At 35.9% G+C, this 20,049-nt stretch overlaps 1 protein-coding gene across 1 annotated transcript in view; it reads right to left on the bottom strand.

Annotated features, from left to right (window-relative positions):
- Positions 1-1,461: 1,461 nt before the first annotated feature.
- The window catches only part of LOC149792021 (immunoglobulin-binding protein 1-like), a 37,239-nt gene continuing 18,651 nt past the window's right edge, over positions 1,462-20,049 (bottom strand). Inside the window, exons 6-10 of the mRNA XM_089970513.1 lie at positions 18,329-18,398; positions 16,889-16,974; positions 14,400-14,539; positions 12,989-13,131; positions 1,462-3,500 (exon numbers count right to left, since the gene is read on the bottom strand). Coding sequence (XP_089826639.1) covers positions 3,460-3,500; positions 12,989-13,131; positions 14,400-14,539; positions 16,889-16,974; positions 18,329-18,398 — 480 coding nt within the window. The 3' untranslated portion in view covers positions 1,462-3,459. The remainder of the gene's footprint in view (positions 3,501-12,988; positions 13,132-14,399; positions 14,540-16,888; positions 16,975-18,328; positions 18,399-20,049) is intronic.

Here is a 20,049-nt window from a genome sequence, read left to right on the forward strand (position 1 = left end):
TGATGTCTAGCACTGGGGCAACATGTCGCAGACATGTAGCATCATGTCCCAGACAGTCACATTTTCCTGAACCAGGCCGACCAGTCCTAAACTAACCTCATAATGTTTGAGTGCCTAGCAACATTTTTTTTAAGTCTTTGGTGTCACTCGACCGGGTTTCGAACCCAAGGCCTACCACATACAATGCGGGCTATCTGACCACTAGGCCACCGGAGCGGCCCTGACGACTAGTGAAAGAAAAAAATGGGTTTCAATGCGGTATTAAATGTATAACGTTCTGTCCACTCAGTTTTGATGAACAAAGTGCGAAATCATACATATTTCCCCCCCCCCCCATTCCGAAACAAAAATTGTCGGACTGAAATAGAACACAGAACTGACATTTCATTTTCCAGCTATGGCAGTCGCAATTTTAGTCATGGAAATGTCAGTCTAGTAACAAATAGTAAACACAAAAGGTTATGATAAATAAGATAATTTTTCTTCCGTATCGACAAACTATTTCATGCACAATTTGGCTTCAAGGAAAGAGTAGTAACTACTGCCGCTATGTATGTTTTACACTGAATAACAATTACTAAAGTTAAATTAAAAGGTTTTATGCAATCTTTGCTGAACTGACACAGACATTAGAGAGTGTCTGCATATATGATTTGTTGCTGAAGGTTTTTAAACACTGTGTAAATCGCTAAATCTGACACATTCTTCTTTCTATGTATAATATTTAATGGTTAAATGATGTGTTTCACATTGGGTTATGAACGTTTATGTTTTTTGTTGATGTTCTAACAGGTTTGTTACAAGGATGAAATCTTATCACCGACAATATTTTCGTTAATTATCGATGATCTGGTAACACCATTACAAGCTACGGAAGATATCAGTGTAGATTTAGTCCAGTTTCCTTTTATTTTGCAAATGTTTGCTGACGCTTTAGGCTTATTTTCAGAAAACATTGAGCGTTTATACAAGCTCATGGATAATTTGTACGAATGTTATAATAAATGTTATCTGCATGTTAATCTTGACAAAACCAAAGTTATGGTCTTTTCGAAAGGTGGTCAGCTAAGATCAGTATATAACAGTGGTCAGCTAAGATCAGTATATAACAGTGGTCAGCTAAGATCAGTATATAACAGTGGTCAGCTAAAGGTTTTAATAAAAAAAGTGAAAAAGTAATGACTCCTTGAATAAAACAGAGATCACCTGCAATCTTCTCTGGCTTATTAAAGTACCTCATTAAAAACGTAAGAAAATAATCTTCCGTTATTCGCATAATCACATCTATTTCACCACCATATATCTTGGGCTCTACATGTATTAGCACAACCTTCTATTAGCACAACCTTGTTCATTCTAAAATGGGTTAATGGTGTAACCTTGTCAATTTCTAAAGCAATCTTGTTTGATAGCAAAATCTTGACAATTGATGGTATGGAAGAAAGAACTCAAGTCCACTCATTCTATTCTTTATGCATGTTCTTTAATAACCAAACTGCTGGAAACCACTAATTACATGACAGATGACAGTTATCTATACAAAAAATTCACACTGCAGTAAAACACTAATTACACGACAGTTATCTATATATAAAAAAATGTCCTAAAAAATTGTTGTATATGACTGACAATGATATACAATTACTTGATCTGGCAAACATATGCTTTATCTCTGCCTCAACGAAATTCTATTGCATTCATTACTGATAGACTAAAATTTGGTTATGACAATATAGATGTCAGAAACCAACAAAGTTTGACTACACAGACATACATACACATGGAAACAAATTTCACATTTATATCCATGATAATACAGACAAGCCAACTGATGGCTCCAATGAAATCAATCATAACATAAAATGTCCAATCACATAGTAAGTGTCCTCCATGGAAAATTGACAGATGCTGAATGTTTACAGATTTAGTCATGTGTTAAAAATAGATCCACTGTTTGTATCGAGGTCTGAAATTATTTTATACATACATATCAAATATTTCCTGTACAAGGAGAAATTACCTAACCAATGGTGTAAATAGTAACTCAGAGGTGAAAAGGAGGATAGCTGCCTACTTTTGGCAATAATATGTGCTAGTGTTTCTTTGCATCTACAATTTGTGAAAGACTTTATTTTCATGGGTTTTGAATTCTGTGGTTCGAGTAAAGCATACGTATTTGTGGGCATCTAATTTGTGGATCTATAATTCACAAAGAACTAAAAGCAAACAATGATGCAATTGACATTATGAAAGATTATACAGACATTTATTCATATACAAATGCATGCCAACAGGTTTCATCCATACTGCAGCAATAAAAACAAAACTCTGAGCTAACACATTAATTTCACTACCAATACCACCACTGTATTCTTAAGTAATTAGACTTTCATCCATCCTTAATATCTGCTCTAAAAGCACAAGCTTCTCAACAATTAAGGATGAGGCACCTGCACATAGCTAATGACTGTAAACCTGACAAGCCTGTCAAAATAAATCATGGGAACCCCTTGCTGCAGGATGACCTTGACCTTGTGGTTAAAACTGGATCTGTAACGTTCAAGTGTATGGCAGCATTATTAAATGTATGCATTCTGATGTCTGGTGCTGAATTAATTATTACAAAATACAATTTCATAAATGATATTCAACATAGGTTATTGATCAGTTACATAAACTGGAGGACAGTGTAGATGAACATTCAGATCTGGTCTCAGCCGACCTAGAAACATTTACCCTCAAGACAATTCATTCAAAGTGGTTGATGTGTACACACAAAATAGAATTCAAAGAAACCCAACTGAAACAGTGTTTTAGAAATAAGGACTAATCTCTTGATTTTCTATTTAGCAATTAGTTTATATGGGATTAATATGTGCTTGGCTCATCATAACCTTGCAGGAGTTTTTAATTTCATGAAATTTTGTATTCAAATTAAATTGCAATTAATTACTTTCAGTGTTCATTGTCATTCATATCATTATTCTAATGTTTATTTCACTGAAAATAACTGGGGGGGGGAATGTAGGCTTGATTGAAATTTCATTATGACTTATATTTGTGGTCTAGACAACCTCAAAAATGACAAAAATTGGAACTCCACAAATTGCATGTGTTTCACAGTACAGATATCTCATGATCTTTCTTTTCCTATCATTTATCCTAACCAGAAAAGTAACAGTGTCAGAGAAATTAGAAGGCATATACAAATCAGTGAAGTGTGAAATCATCTGATCTGATGATTTTACCAGTTTTATTTGCCTACACCAACAATGATGACTTTGATGCCAGAGGAACTAGTAACTAACCCTTGAAGACTAAATTAAAGCAAAGAGTTATGTCCACTTGACTTAATATGCTAAACTTCACTCCTGGCACAGATTAGTCCATCATTAACATTGAATCTTTCACCCAGGTCAAGTATCACAGATGATGCAAAGCTCCTTTTCAAGCAAAACATCAGCCCATGTTCTTTCTATTACCCCAGCCACGTCTATGATCTGCGAATAAATAAGAAAAAAACATTGGCAATGATACAAAGCATTTTCACCATAAAACAAACAATTCTGGGACCCCGTGTGGCAGAGTGGTCTAAAGTGCTCACATTTATGGATCAGAAGTGTTCAAGTCTCAGGCTTGACCAATATGGATATTTGAGAAAGCTTGCCAGTAGCTTACCATGGGTTGGTGGTTCTTCCCAGAGTTTTCCTGGGTTCTTCCTCCACAATTTATTAAGCATGTACTGAAAAATGGCCTTAAACCCCACATCAACAACTAATGCTTTATCATGTGTATCAATCTTATAGCATGTTTTCACCATGAAAAAAAACTTTTTAGTAAATTAAGTTTCTCCAAGACTGCTTACCCAAATTTAGGCCTTCTAAAAGACAAAAATCTTCTTTCCCCATCTATTTCATATTGACAGAAGGCAACAGCTCTTGCACAATATCTGCCATTGCCGTTGTTATGTATATTTGATGTAATTATATCTGATTTAATATATATTTATTTCAATTTAATTGTCAGTTTTAAATATTTTTATTTTTCATTACATGATTATGTAATGTAAATTTATTCACTGAGATGATACTTTTTTTCAGAAAATAGTTTGACCTTTTATAAACACCAGGTGTTGATCTAAATCCTGACCTTGATTCAAAATTTGTAATGACCACATAGACAAGTTCTATTTTTATTTTAAAATGATTTTTTGTTGTCGAGGTCATGATGGGACTATGTGTTTAACAATTATTTTTTTATTATTCCTTAGAGTAAAAATGATTGGTTTTCATCAGGGCCACACTGGGTGGACGTGATCTTTAACAAGCACTTAATTTCTAGAACATGATCATGTGACCCCCTGTTTACGTTTTAGAAGACGATATAACCTCTGTTTTGGACAGTTATTCTCAGTTGCAGCTGGGCTTTTTCTTACACTAGAAGTTGTATGTTGTGCTGTTTGGAGTTATTTCAAGTTACTTGGGTTGGAGTTATTTCAAATTACTTGGTAAATCCAAGGATTAAATATTTTTTTCCTGGAAAGTACATGTGCTCACGTGAGATTCTTTATCAAAGACAGTTCTTATAAAAAAATTATTCAGCTTTCCAAAACCAGAGTGATGATTCTTGTTTCTACAAGGAACTGTAGACTTCGACACCACAGGTTACAGCATATGTCATCATCTTCCATTTTGGATTCTCCATCAGGACTCGAACTTGAAATCAGTGGAACATTTTGTAATTAGGACTTTAAAAATTGTATTCATGGATTATTCTTGGATTATTTTTGGAATTAGATTCTCTAAACCGTAAGTTCATAATTTTTTCATTTTTACAGAATTTTACAGGGAAATAAATTATTGTATTTTTCAAAGCTTGTTGTTTTCACTCTTTCTTGTGTTACTGTTTGTTCAAGCCTAAACACGTGACATAAGACCACTGCCAGGTGTTGTCAGTTTTTAAACTGCACGATAGTGAACATGGATGACTGCATGGTGGGGTAGCTGAAAGGGTCTATGAGTCAAGTGATAGAATAAGTATTCTCATAGAAATGCAGTTCACTTTGAAATTAGATTTCACTTTCAAATATGTTCCCAAATTACATAAATGTTAGAAGAATCAGTCATAGGAGGAAATAATGCTAAGCATTACACCTCCATCACAAGCATCCTTCTCGGGAAATATGGCCGGATTCCCTAAGTGAATGATAACCCTTTCTCCTACCTGAAAAGCAAAAACAGCTTAGGGTCACAAGATTGTGATGTCTATATAGTTAAGAAGATAAATATTGAAACAGGTCATATTAACTGTTAACCGGATCTTGGACGCTGACACAGGATTCGCCAGATCCAGACTTTGTAAAGCTAAATCACTGAGGTACAATGAAAGGCTGACTCTGCACGTCATCAACTGCATTAGAATGTGAGTATTGCATGGATCTCTCTAATCCCATGAGATGAAATCTTCATCAGATGACTCTGGTCTTCAGATATCCCAGAGTACACTGAGCATCTAACCCACCTCAGACATGTAGACAGGGTTTTAGTGGCGATATCCCACTTTCCTGCTACAACTTGCCTCCATGCATTTCAAGCAGTATTTGACAGACGAAACAGGGTCTTGCATGACTGCTGCTCTCAGTGTTTCTCTGAGGAGAGAGACTGTACGAAAATTCTTTGATTTCCAACTGAGTGACCTATTCCTGGCTATAAATCCTGTTGGCGTCATGAAGGCCATGATAGTAACAGAAAATAGTTTATATCTACTGAAAGGGCACATAATTTGCTCACCATGTACGCTGTGTGCTGTGTTGCTAAGGTAATCAGGAAATGTGCTGCATGATAGATGCTTGAGAAAAGTGCAAGATAAAGGCTCAAAGGCTATCAGGAAATGTGTTGCATGATAGATGTTTGAGAAAAGTGCAAGCTAAAGGCTCAAAGGCTATCAGGAAATGTGTTGCATGATAGATGCTTGAGAAAAGTGCAAGCTAAAGGCTCAAAGGCTGTCAGGAAATGTGTTGCATGATAGATGCTTGAGAAAAGTACAAGCTAAAGGCTCAAACTTGTTGAAATTGAGGCATGCTAGTGCCTAGGATAGATTCCATGAAGGAAAAGGGTGAGTGATTTTGATTGCTATAGGGTAGCCTTTGATAGCAATTGGAACCACATTTTCTCCTTGAAATGCCAGAGCAAAAAGTTGGCCAGTTACGTAATTGAGATACTCAGCATTACCTGAACACCTGTCATTTTCTCTCATATGCCTGTAGAGTTTAGGGCCTTCTTCTCTCCATAATGGAAGTTTTGAATTGTTAGTTCCACGACGCTGTCTGTATAAGAGCCATGTGTGAAGAATAATATGTTCTGAACTTGGTGGAACAATTGGAACCACAGTTGCTGAAGGATATTTAGCCTGGAGTGAATCTTTTGTGTAGATCTATGGCTACACCTAATATATATTTTACCCAGGACTTGTCCCATCTAAGAGGAGCTATCATTTTGCAATTATGACACAATATTTTATGGAATATTTTCAGTAACAAAACCGGAAGGTAGGCAAGGTCCCATAACCCTTCCTAGTTTTTTGATAATGTCCATGACCCAAGTTTCTGGGTCTGGAATGGGGCGACAAAAGTGTGCAACTTGTGGATCCACCACCTTGTTGTAAACAGATTAATTGTTGGGCACCCCCAAAGTGTGCAAATCTGAAGAAAGACTGATGGGTGAAGAGACCATTATGTGTCAAAGACTTGACCATTCCTGGATAGTTTGCTTGTCAGGAATAAATTGGATTTGTATATATTGATACTGAGTTCTTTGCACCAACAAAGAAACTGCCAAATCAGAACACACAGGCTGGGTGATGTCATGCCCCCTTGTTTGAGGAGGTAGATTCCCCCAGGCCCAAGGATGTAAAGATATACAAGTAGTACTACTGTATAAGCACTTCAGTGTGCAATTAATATGCAACTACTCACCAGTTACTAACATGCCATAGTATAAATTAGATTGGCATACTAACTCCATAACACATTGCATGGTTACCATTTTGGTCTAGTGAGTTTAAAGGACTAAGTACATAAATGGGAAATATTTTAAAAATACTTAAGAAAATATAAAAGTAATGTATACCACCTGTGTAGTAATGACTATGAAACATATTACTTCCAAACTCAGCAGTTGCTGCTGACAAAAACTTAAAATACTGGCTTGGATATCAAAAAGTAATTTTGTGCATGCATCAACATGGCAGCAAAGCTTAAAAACTAGTGACACCTGGCAGCGGTAAGGGAGGTAAGTAGGTAATACCCTTTGTCTAGGAAGTGGGTGGTTAGTTTTAGGATTAAATGAGGATTATCAAGTTTGATCCATGTCCAAATGCAATCAATAAGACAACAGCATCACATTAACCCAGATCTAGTCGCTGTGTGAACATCACATTAACCCAGATCTAGTGGATGTGTGAGCATCACATTAACCCAGATCTAGTCACTGTGTGAGCATCACATTAACCCAGATCTAGTGGATGTGTGAGCATCACATTAACCCAGATCTAGTTGCTGTGTGAGCATCACATTAACCTAGATCTAGTGGATGTGTGAGCATCACACTAACTCAGATCTAGTCGCTGTGTGAGCATCACATTAACCCAGATCTAGTCGCTGTGTGAGCATCACATTAACCTAGATCTAGTGGATGTGTGAGAATCACACTAACTCAGATCTAGTCGCTGTGTGAGCATCACATTAACCCAGACCCAGTGAATGTGTGAGCGTCACATTAACCTAGATCTAGTGGATGTGTGAGCATCACATTAACCTAGATCTATTCGCTGTGTGAGCATCATATTAACCCAGATCTAGTCTCTGTGTGAGCATCACATTAACCCAGAACTAGCTGTTCTGTGAGCATCACATTAACCCAGATCTAGTCTCTGTGAGCTTCACATTAACCCATACCTAGTTGATGTGTGAGCATCACATTAACCCAGATCTAATCACTGTGAGCATCATATTAAACCAGATCTAGTTGATGTGTAAGCATCACATTAACCCAGATCTAGTTGATTTGTGAGCATCACATTAACCCAGATTTAGTTGCTATGTGAGCATCACATTAACCCAGATCTAGTGGATGTGTGAGCATCACATTAACCTAGATCTAGTGGATGTGTGAGCATCACATTAACCCAGATCTAGTTGATTTGTGAGCATCACATTAACCCAGATTTAGTTGCTATGTGAGCATCACATTAACCCAGATCTAGTGGATGTGTGAGCATCACATTAACCTAGATCTAGTGGATGTGTGAGCATCACATTAACCCAGATCTAGTTGATGTGTGAGCATCACATTAACCCAGATCTAGTTATGTGAGCATCACATTAACCTAGATCTAGTCTCTGTGAGCTTCACATTAACCCACATCTAGCTGATGTGTTAGCATCACATTAATCCAGATCTAATCTCTGTGTGAGCATCACATTAACCCAGATCTAGTTATGTGAGCATCACATTAACCAAGATCTAGTCTCTGTGAGCTTCACATTAACCCAGATCTAGCTGATGTGTTAGCATCACATTAATCCAGATCTAATCACTGTGTGAGCATCATATTAAACCGGATCTAGTTGATGTGTAAGCATCACATTAACCCAGATCTAGTCACTATGTGAGCATCACATTAACCCAGATCTAGTCGCTGTGTGAGCATCACATTAACCCAGATCTAGCTGCTGTGTGAGCATAACATTAACCCAGATCTAGTCTCTGTGAGCTTCACATTAACCCAGATCTAAATGCTGTGTGAGCATCACATTAATCCAGATACAGTCTTTGAGTGAGCATCACATTAACCCAGATATATTTGCTGTGGGCATCACATTAACCCAGATCCAGTCACTGTGTCAGCATCACATAAATCCAGATCTAGCTGCTGTGTCAGCATCACATTAACCTGGATCTAGTCGCTGTGTCAGCATAACAAAGATCCTGATCAAGTGACTGTGTCATTATCACAAAAATCCAGATCTAGTACCTGTGTGAGCATTACATGATCACATGATAAATAGGTGGAGTGACAGTTTGTTGACATCTGCTCTAATATATGTCACTTATCCAAATGCCATTTGGTCTAATATCTGACACCTGTCCAACTGCCATTTGGCCTAATGTCTGTCAGCTGACTGCCAGTTGATCTAATGTATGTCACCTGACTGCCAGTTGGTCTAAAGTATATCACCTGTTATTTGGGTAATGTCTGTCACCTACCTGACTGCCATTAGGTCTAATGTCTGTCACCCTATTTCCATTTAGTCTAATAAACGTCACCTGTCATTTGGCTGAATGTCTGGCACCTGACTGTCATTTGGTCTCATGTCTGTCACCTGTCAGTTGGTCTAATGTCTGTCACCTATCTGACTGCTATTTGGTCTAATGTATGTCACCTGACTGCCATTGGTCCCATATCTGGTATATGACTGTCATTTTGTCTGATGTCTTTCACCTGACTGCCATTTGGTCTAATGTCTGTCACCCTACTGCCATTTGGTCTAATGTCTGTCACCTGACTGCCATTTAGTCTGAAGTATGTAACCTTTCTGCCATTTGGACTACTATCTGTCACCTGCCTGCCAATTTATCTAAAGTATGTCACCTGACTGTGATTTGGTCTAATGTATGTCACCTACCTGACTGCCAGTTAGTCTAATGTCTGTCATCTGACTGCCATTGGATCCAATGTCTGTCACCTACCAACCATTTGCTTAAATGTCTGTCACCTGACATTAGACTAAATGTCCATTAGATAGATGACATACTTTAGACCAATTGGCAGGCAGGTGATAGACATTAGACCAACTGGCAGTCAGGTTACATGTTTTTTTAACTTAATGCAACCTGCTGTAATCTGTTGCAGTGCAATCCAGAAGAGAAAAATGCTCTATTGCATAATGTAGCTGCAAATAAGGCCCATTTAAACAATAAAATTCACTTTCTAGTGAAATCTGATTTAAAAGTGAGTTCAGTATTATCAGTATTCACGAATGATTTAAGACATTTAATATTGCAATGGAGACATCCAGGATAAGGAAAGCTTATTCTGTGAATAGGATTTTGATTTTGAGGGATTCACAAAAGAGGATGATGATGAGGCTCAAGCTATGTCATCAGGACATTTTCACTCATCTGATGATGTTCACAATGGATCAACACTGATGAGGACTGCTCCAATACAGAACACAAGACTGATGTTGACATTGCTCATTTCTTCCTAGGCTCCAAAATAGAACGCTTACATCCCAACAGCAGGTAGGTTCTGTCACTGACAGAGACCAGGAGGACCTGCCGGAAATACCACAAGATATATTTGAATTTGAGAAACAGACATGGCTAGAAATCCAGTACAATTAGCCCTTGAAAGTTATGCAGCTGAGAACTTTCTCAAACATAAACTCACGAAATGCTTCCAGTGGGAAATCCACATCATGTGAGTGAGTAGTGTCTACTTTATTTGTATCAGTACTTGTGTTTACAAATGTGCATGTTTCGGAAATCATTGGGGTTTTTAAATGGATTACATAAATGTATGCTTAATATTTTCTTGTTTTTTAAATTATTCAGTGTTTGGAAATTGTTAAAAGTATCCTATAACTGATCTGATGTCACTCAGTCACAAACCATCATATGTAACTGATATTTTAACTGTAAACAAGAGATTCTTGATAAAAATTAACTGACATCACTCAGTGTACTTCTTACAGACAGATGTTCACTTATTTGCAAAAAGGGTGTAAAAGCGGTAAACATGCATTGTGAGCTCTTGTTAAAAAAGAATGAAGCTTTTAATGACAGATGCAATGGACCCAAGTGCAATCTAATTTTAATCCTTTTTTTTAGCAAGTCATGATATTTTTTCATCATTTTAAAGCTAATACAGCAGTCGATTGAAATTATAACTGGCAAGTTCGTGTCTATTTTTTTTAACGAGATGCTTACATCACTTTTTTAATGTAATTATGGTCTTAGACAATACAGATTGAAAGAAATAACTAGAAGCGTGGTATTATATTTTGATTTACTTTTTAGAATATTAATATCAGACAATTAAATTTATAAATACCATGCAATGAAAACAAATACCTAATTTATATAAACTAACATTATTACCATACATTTGACTGGCATTTGGTTTAACCCATCCAACAACATACAAGTACATATAATTTTTTATCATTTTCTCTATACTACTGTTCGGTACATAATACGGTCAGCAGTTCAGGACAATGGCTACTGCACCATAACAGGGAAGAGATGTATTACATAAAAATTCAAATCTTTGTAACATAAAATAATTCAACCATTATTTTAAGAAATGTTCAGTTTATACTAAAACATAAGAAATAATTCACATGGAGTTGGCATAAAATACTTTGATTTTATACAATGTGCTTTGAATAGGGTGTGTGGTAAAAGATAAGAAATAATTCACATGGGGCAGGAGTTAGCATAAAATATTTTGACTTTATACAATGTGCTATGAATAGGGTGTGTGGTAAAAGATAAGAAATAATTCACATGGGGCAGGAGTTAGCATGAAATATTTTGACTTTATACAATGTGCTATGAATAGGGTGTGTGGTAAAAGATAAGAAATAATTCACATGGGGCAGGAGTTAGCATAAAATATTTTGACTTTATACAATGTGCTATGAATAGGGTGTGTGGTAAACGATAAGAAATAATTCACATGGGGCAGGAGTTAGCATAAAATGTTTTGACTTTATACAATGTGCTATGAATGGGGTGTGTGGTAAAAGATAAGAAATAATTCACATGTAGCAGGAGTTGGCACAAAATACTTTGATTTTATACAATGTGCTATGAATGGGGTGTGTGGTAAAAGATAAGAAATAATTCACATGTAGCAGGAGTTGGCACAAAATACTTTGATTTTATACAATGTGCTATGAATAGGGTGTGTGGTAAAAGATAAGAAATAATTCACATAAGGCAGGAGTTGGCATAAAATATTTCGACTTTATACAATGTGTTATGAATAGGGTGTGTGGTAAAAGATAAGAAATAATTCACATGGGGCAGGAGTTAGCATAAAATATTTTGACTTTATACAATGTGCTATGAATAGGGTGTGTGGTAAACGATAAGAAATAATTCACATGGGGCAGGAGTTAGCATAAAATGTTTTGACTTTATACAATGTGCTATGAATGGGGTGTGTGGTAAAAGATAAGAAATAATTCACATGTAGCAGGAGTTGGCACAAAATACTTTGATTTTATACAATGTGCTATGAATGGGGTGTGTGGTAAAAGATACGAAATAATTCACATGTAGCAGGAGTTGGCACAAAATACTTTGATTTTATACAATGTGCTATGAATAGGGTGTGTGGTAAAAGATAAGAAATAATTCACATGGGGCAGGAGTTGGCATAAGATACTTTGACTTTATACAATGTGCTATGAATGGGATGTGTGGTAAAAGATAAGAAATAATTCTCACTGGGCAGGAGCTGGCACAAAATACTCTGACTTTATACAATGTGCTATGAATGGGGTGTGTGGTAAAAGAAGAGAAATAATTCACATAGGGCAGGAGTTAGAATAAAATACTTTGACTTTATACAATGTGCTATGAATAGGGCGTAGAAATCTCCCCTTGTAATAAGTCAACTGTTTTCTTGTGTTTCTGAGTAGACAGGGTCAAGATCACTGTCTTTTTCTGGGTCCGAGTGAACAGGGAAAATATCACTGTCTTCTTGTGTGTCAGAGTGGACAGGGTGAAGGGGATGTTAACTTAAGTTGATAGACACAACTTATTAATTAAAATCTTTCCAGCCATACCATGGTTTTGCTATATAATAAGCTTAAATATTTACATGTAAATTTTCATACACTATTTTCTTAAAATGGTTTTATTGTATTTTTGTGTGTCATAGAGTGTAGATCATGCGGAGTGTAACTTTCAATTACCATCTTTCCAGTCATCCCATGCTCTTGCGCCTCGCAGTAACTCTGGGTCATCTTTCTCCAATTTCTCTTCCTTCTCCAAGTCTTCCTTCTCTATTTCTTTTGCATGCTTTTCTGGATCAGCAGCAATGTCCTGCATGCTTGTCCTAACAAATGGAAAGTTGGTCTCATGTTTAACGGCATTATTATTATTCTCTATTATGAGGTATAAGGCCAACTTATGCCCACTCCATGACTATTCCTGTCTGACAAATACCGTATTTACTTGAATTTATTACAGCAAGGGGAACACACATGGTACATTCAGTTCAAAAAGTTGCAAGAACACATGAGAACAGTTTGATCCCAAAGACAACAAGACAACCACCAACGGCAGTATGGACCACAGTACACTCATGAAACATTTACGTGCACAAGTCATGCAACTCAACAAAGAACTGTGTTTGAGAAAATGACCAAAGGCAAACACTAACCACACTGATGATGCCAAACGGTGTAACAAATTCATCAATCTATAAGCCAGAATTGTTAGGCAATTTTCCACAAAATAAGTGGATGAAAAGATTACAAAATTAATGAATAAGATATAATAAGTCTTCTTTCACAAGCAATTATTGAGTAAAGTGTGTGTGTGTGTGTGTGTGTGTGTATGTATGCACACACACACACGTATGTACGTATGTACATACATACATAGATACATACATAGATACATACATACATACATGCATGCATATATACATACATAGATACATACATACATACATGCATGCATCATACATACATACATACATACACCTGTGATAAACTAGCATCCCATCCAGACAAAACATGCTGAATCACTTCATATATTAGAAGCTTGGGGGAGGCATGGCTAAATATGTCACTATATTTGTGTACAAACATCATCACAATTGATACCTGCTGCTTCATCGAAAATGATTAATTCCAACGGGCTGAAAACTGGCTAAAATTAGTTCTTTTATATAAGCTTAAGTGAAAGTTATACCAATCTTTCTTTTGGTGATGCTGACAGTATACATTAAATTTATCCCCAAGCGTTCAAGGTGTTTGTAATGCAAAAATTAATACCACCCTGTCATATGGGTTTACTGCAGCAGTGCATAAACCTCACAACTAGACAATATTTAAGGTAACTAGACCATAACAATGCATTATTCAATGAAGGAGGATTTCAGAACTTTATCAGAAAGAAAGGATGAATTCTAGGACTTGGTACCAGATGGCATTAAGTAATGATATTCAGATGATACTATGAATTTTAAAGAAGTGTGGACTTAACTTCGGGTTTGTACACAATTGACACATTTTCATTTTGGTCAGGAATCTGGATAACCAATCATTAGGACTATGGATACATCGTAGAAGCTGAATAAAATTCTGACAACTTTACCCTGGGGGATGAAAACTCCCTTCTGCCACCTTTTGCTGGTAAAACTCCTCTATTGTGACTGTTGGTAAACTGGGATACCCTGCTCCAAATACTTGCTTCTGAATCATATCCTTGGTAATTATGAAAGGTCGCAAGTGAGTCTGAAAACAAATTAGGAAAAATATGAAACCTAAAATTTAGCCTATAAGCTATGATGCACTATTTTCTTTCCAGTGACCCTTAAACTTTGCCTCAGACATCATGTCAAAGTTATGTAAAATAAGCTTCAATTTAAAACATCCTTTTAAACACAAAAACAGTATGGCAATATGTTTATTGTGGGCATATCTAATTTCCTGATCATACTGTTTGTTATTTCATGCAAAGACCAATAATATCAAGGATGAAAACTGCTGAAATGCATTTAGCTTTTCGAAAAATGGATACTGTACAATAATCATTAAGGGTCTGAGCTATCCCAATGTCACTCTCATGTCACTAATTCGCATTACCCTCTCACTAGCTGTCACTTATTCTCACTACCCTGTCACTGTCACTTTCATGTAACTAATTTACTTACCCTGTTTCTAACTGTCAATAAAGTAACAACTGAAAGATTAATTAAAATATCAAATTTGCACAGAATGAAAATCAAAAGATCTCTAGAAGTCTTACTGAATACACAAAGAAAGGTGTATATTTGTTGAAAATCAAAGGCTTCTCCTATTATCAAATACATCAAGGATGGTGTATTGGTGATTGAATATTTTGCAAGAATTTTAGTTTTATATTGCTTTATTTTGTGTACATTTTGTGCATTCATTATACCTCTTCCTGTGCAATTTCATTATTATTATCATTTTTGTTTGATTCATGTGAAATTTGTATCATTTGTGTATTTGATTAATTTGGAAAAAGAAGGCATTCCTGAAAAAAATATTTATTTTCCTTATGAAGGGATGTGTTATGTATGTATATATGTTTTATCATTTTTATTCATACATGTAATGTGTACAGAATCTCTTTTGTCAGTTTTGCCCACATGACCTGAATGTGTTAAGTGCAATCATATTGCATATGATCTATAAATAGATGTTTACATATGTGTTGACTATTATTAATAATAATCTTAATAACAAGACTTAAATGGCAGTTGTGGCTTCATTTCTCAGTGGCAAATCGTGTTTTTATCGTTTTTAGAATAATTTTTCAACTTTCCATTGGTTGGGCTATGTCACATGAATAGGCCAAGCAGACACAAAATCAGTAATGCATTATGTTGCATGGGGACTATTGCGAAGTGCACGGGGACTATTGCGAAGTGCATGGGGACTATTGCGAAGTACACTCCCAATAGATAGTGTACATAATGAGAGGACTGAGAAATCAGTTTCATTCTGATTTTTGAGTCATTCAAACTTATTGTGTTCCTGTTGTAAGCCTGCAGACATGTTTTATGTAGTACTTAGATATTATTCAAGAGGAAAAAACATTTGTTTGGACTGTTCAGTGGAAACAGAAAGTGCTCATTATTTGGACAATAATATTATTCTGGAACTATTATAAATTATTTGATGGAATTCTGGACAAAACATCTTGACAACATCATGGTTCTTGGAGGACCAGTACATTTCCAGTTTTGAAATTTATAAGGAACTTTTCAATCATTTAGGACTTCTATAGACCTTTACATGTTACTAGTACTGTACAAGTTCGGATTAACTTCATAATACTGTAAGATCTGTGCACATTTTCATTTATAGCTTTGATAATTAAACTGTTTCTTAAGTTTTACAAAACTTGTTGGTGTTGTTTTCTTTATGTTACTCAGTTTGTGACCACAGAGTCATAACACAATAAAATCTAGACAATACTAAACATAAAATGATATGGTTGCAACTTCTGTCTCTATTAAACAATGAAAAGAAAACACCCTTATGCAATCATTGCAGTGCTGTCAAAGTCAATAAAAAGTATGTGACCTTGGTAATTTTTTAGCAATCTTTAGCAATAAATGACCTGCCATGAAATGGATGTGAAGGCTTTCTGTTGCAGATAATCTGAAAAACTATTTATCACTAAAATAATCCACTCCTCATTATAGACTTTTTGTCATGTCTTTAATAGGAGGAGTCATATGTGATCTGTAACATGAAATTTGATGAATTCTTTTAAAACTCCTTTCACTATTATTTTTGTGACAGTTAGTGATGATTTTTCTCCACACATTTCAATACAATGACTCTAAGAGACAGATATCCAATTAATAATAGCAAAAGAAAATGTAGAGCAGCATAAATTTTGGCTTTGCAGAGTTGACTGCAGTGAAAAATTTACATCTGCAACCAAAATTTGTTTTGTTTTTCAGTTTACTCGGATAGAGCTGAACTTTAAGAAGGAAAATTTTGGAATCAGAAAATGTATTTGGTTCCAAGGCGATTTCAGTTTACTGAGGCTTTGGTCTCAAGAGGATTCAGTGTACTTACCTCAAGAGGATTCAGTGTACTTACCTGGTTTTTGTTTTTCTCTTTGAGCTCCACTGATCTTTTACTATGACCTTGTTTATCACCCATTGCCTTCAAAATTTCAATTTCACCTGCATCAAAATAATAATAATTTGTCAATTTAATGTTACAAAAAGAACATCCACTCATCTAATCAATCTATCCATACTGCAGTCCACACATCTAATCAACCTATCCATATTGCAGTCCATTCATCTAATCAGTCTATTCATACTGCAGTATATTCATCTAATCGGTCTATCCATACTGCAATCTTCTAATCAATCTATCCTTACAGTAGTCCACTCATCTAATCTATCCATACTGCAGTCCATTCATCGAATGTATCCATACTGCAGTCCACTCATCTAATCAATATATCCATTCTGCAGTCCACTCATCTAATCTATCCATACTGCAGTTGACTCTACTAATCAATCTATCCATACTGCAGTCCACTCATCTAATCAATATACCCATACTGCAGTCCACTTGTGTAATCAATCTATCCACTCTGCAGTCCACTTCACTGATCTATCCATAATGTAATCCACTAATCAAATCTATCCATACTGGAGTCCACCCATCTAATGTATCATTACTGCAGTCCACTCCATACTGGAGTCCACCCATCTAATGTATCATTACTGCAGTCCACTCATCAAATCTATCCATACTAATCAATCCATACAGCATTCCACTCAAATAATCTATCCAAACTGCAGTCGACTCATTTAATCAATCTATCCATCCATCCTGGAGTCCACCCATCTAATCAATATATCCATACTTCAGTCAACTCATCTAATCAATTTATCTGTACTGAAGTCTTTTCATCTAATCAATCTATCAATACTGGAGTCCACCCATCTAATTTATCCATACTGCAGTCCACTCTTCAAATTAGTCTATCCATACTGTGGTCCACTCATCTAATCAGTATATTCATACTGCATTCTATTCATCTAATCAATCTATCCAAACTGAGGTACGCCTATCTAATCAATCTATCCATACTGCAATGCATTCATCTAACTTATCCATACAGAAGTACACCCATCTAATCAATCTATCCATACTGCAGTCCACTCATCTAATCTATCCATACTGCAGTCCAATGATCTAATGAATATATCCATACTGAACTCCACTCATCTAATCAATCTACCCATACTGCATTTGACTCTTCTAATCAATATATCCATGCCACAGTCCACTCATCCAATCATTCTATCCATACTGCAGTCCACTCATCTAATCAATTTATTCCTACTGCAGTCCACTCATCTGATCAGTCTATCCATACTGCAATCCACTCTTCTAATCAATCTATCCTTACAGTAGTCCACTCATCTAATCTATCCATAATGCAGTCCATTCAAAAGAAAACTTGGTTGTCAATTTATTTTGTAATAAATGAAATGAAATCTTATGTTTAATACTCACTGTTTGTGCTGTCTAATTCCTCAAGACACCTTTCCACCCACAATTTCAAAAGTGTAATGTAGTAATCTCTCTGAAAAATAGCACAGATATTTCAGGAACAAAATCTTTCACATATCAAGGATTTATGACAGCAGTCTTCTTGTGTGTGTGTGTGTCTGTGTGCGTGTCTGTGTGTGTGTCTGTGTGTGTGTGTGTTTTGCAGATTGATGATTCTGAAAAGATTTAATGAAACAAGAGTCACTTGAATGGACTGAAGATCAAATGGCTGAAACGAATTCTCAGGAATTTAAGAAAAGACCATTTCTTTCTTTTAATAACAAATTGCTGAAACCACTGGATCTTTTCAAGCAAAAATAAGATCTTCAAATTAGCCAATGTGTCAGGCATATTGGATTTAAGATTTGGATTATTTTTATTAAGTACCAGGCAAGACATCACTAGAAATCATTTGGCAAAACCTACATGTGAATTTGACTATACATTCCTCTGGACTAGCAACAAGAAGTCTTTTCATGTTTGTGAAACTATGTGATATGACTATACATTCCTCTGGACTAGCAATAAGAAGTCTTTTCAAGTTTGTGAAACTATGTGATATGACTATACATTCCTCATGGACTAGCAATGAGAAGTCTTTTCAAGTTTGTGAAACTATGTGATATGACTATACATTCCTCATGGACTAGCAATGAGAAGTCTTTTCAAGTTTGTGAAACTATGTGATATGACTATACATTCCTCATGGACTAGCAGTAAGAAGTCTTTTCAAGTTACCTATCACAGTGTTGTACTGAATGTCACATTAGCACTATTTTCATTTTAGACAAACTAAGAAGTCTTTTGGCGAAAACCCACATTGATATGAGCATCCTTAGGAAGAGTGACAATAAGAAAATTATTCAAGTGACCATAATAGTGGACATATTTGAGATAATTTCCATTTAAGTCCAACTATCTCACAAGAACACTTCTGATGAAATCCCCATGATTATCTATCTGGGAGGAGTGGTGATAGAATTTCAAGATGACAATTGTGGTGGCAATAATGGATGTCAGTTGTTGTTGTTGTTGTTGTTGTAGGGTTTAACGCCATTTTTCAGCACACGATAGGCTGTACATGGCGGCCAGTATTATTGGTGGAGGAAGAACCCGGGAAAACCCGGGAAAGAACCACTGACCCACGAGAAGCTACTGGTAAACTTTCTCACATACCCACATTAGTCGAATCCGAGACTTGAACTCACGCAGAGGTGAGATGGCAGTGATATGTAACAGAGAGCACTTTAGACCACTCGGCCACTCTGGGCCCCCAATGGATGTCGGACCAACATTGTTTTCTTCTGGACCAGCCAGACATTGTAAGAAGTCTTCTGGTGAAAACCCATGCTGATGTGACTTCCCATTCAGAAAAGTAGTCATAACAAAATTTTCAAGATAAGGCATATCACATCAGCAATGAAATATTTATATTTATTTATACAAATACATGAAATTTTCTATCAATCAGAATTCACTAAATTTGATCATCACGTGACTTCAATGAAAATTCATTCACTGTGATGGTCCAGTAAATTGTACATTCATCAAAATCTTATTTTGTGCCTGAGATTACAAAGATGACTCAGTAAGTTTTGTTGCTTTGCAAAATGATGTCATAGCAGGTTTATGATCATGCAACAGTTGGTAAACATTCATCCCATCATACTAAATATCAAGCCAAA

Source organism: Sinohyriopsis cumingii, chromosome 9 (assembly GCF_028554795.1).
Source record: "Sinohyriopsis cumingii isolate HCF-2022 chromosome 9, ASM2855479v2, whole genome shotgun sequence".
Classification (NCBI taxonomy): Eukaryota; Metazoa; Mollusca; class Bivalvia; order Unionida; family Unionidae; genus Sinohyriopsis; species Sinohyriopsis cumingii.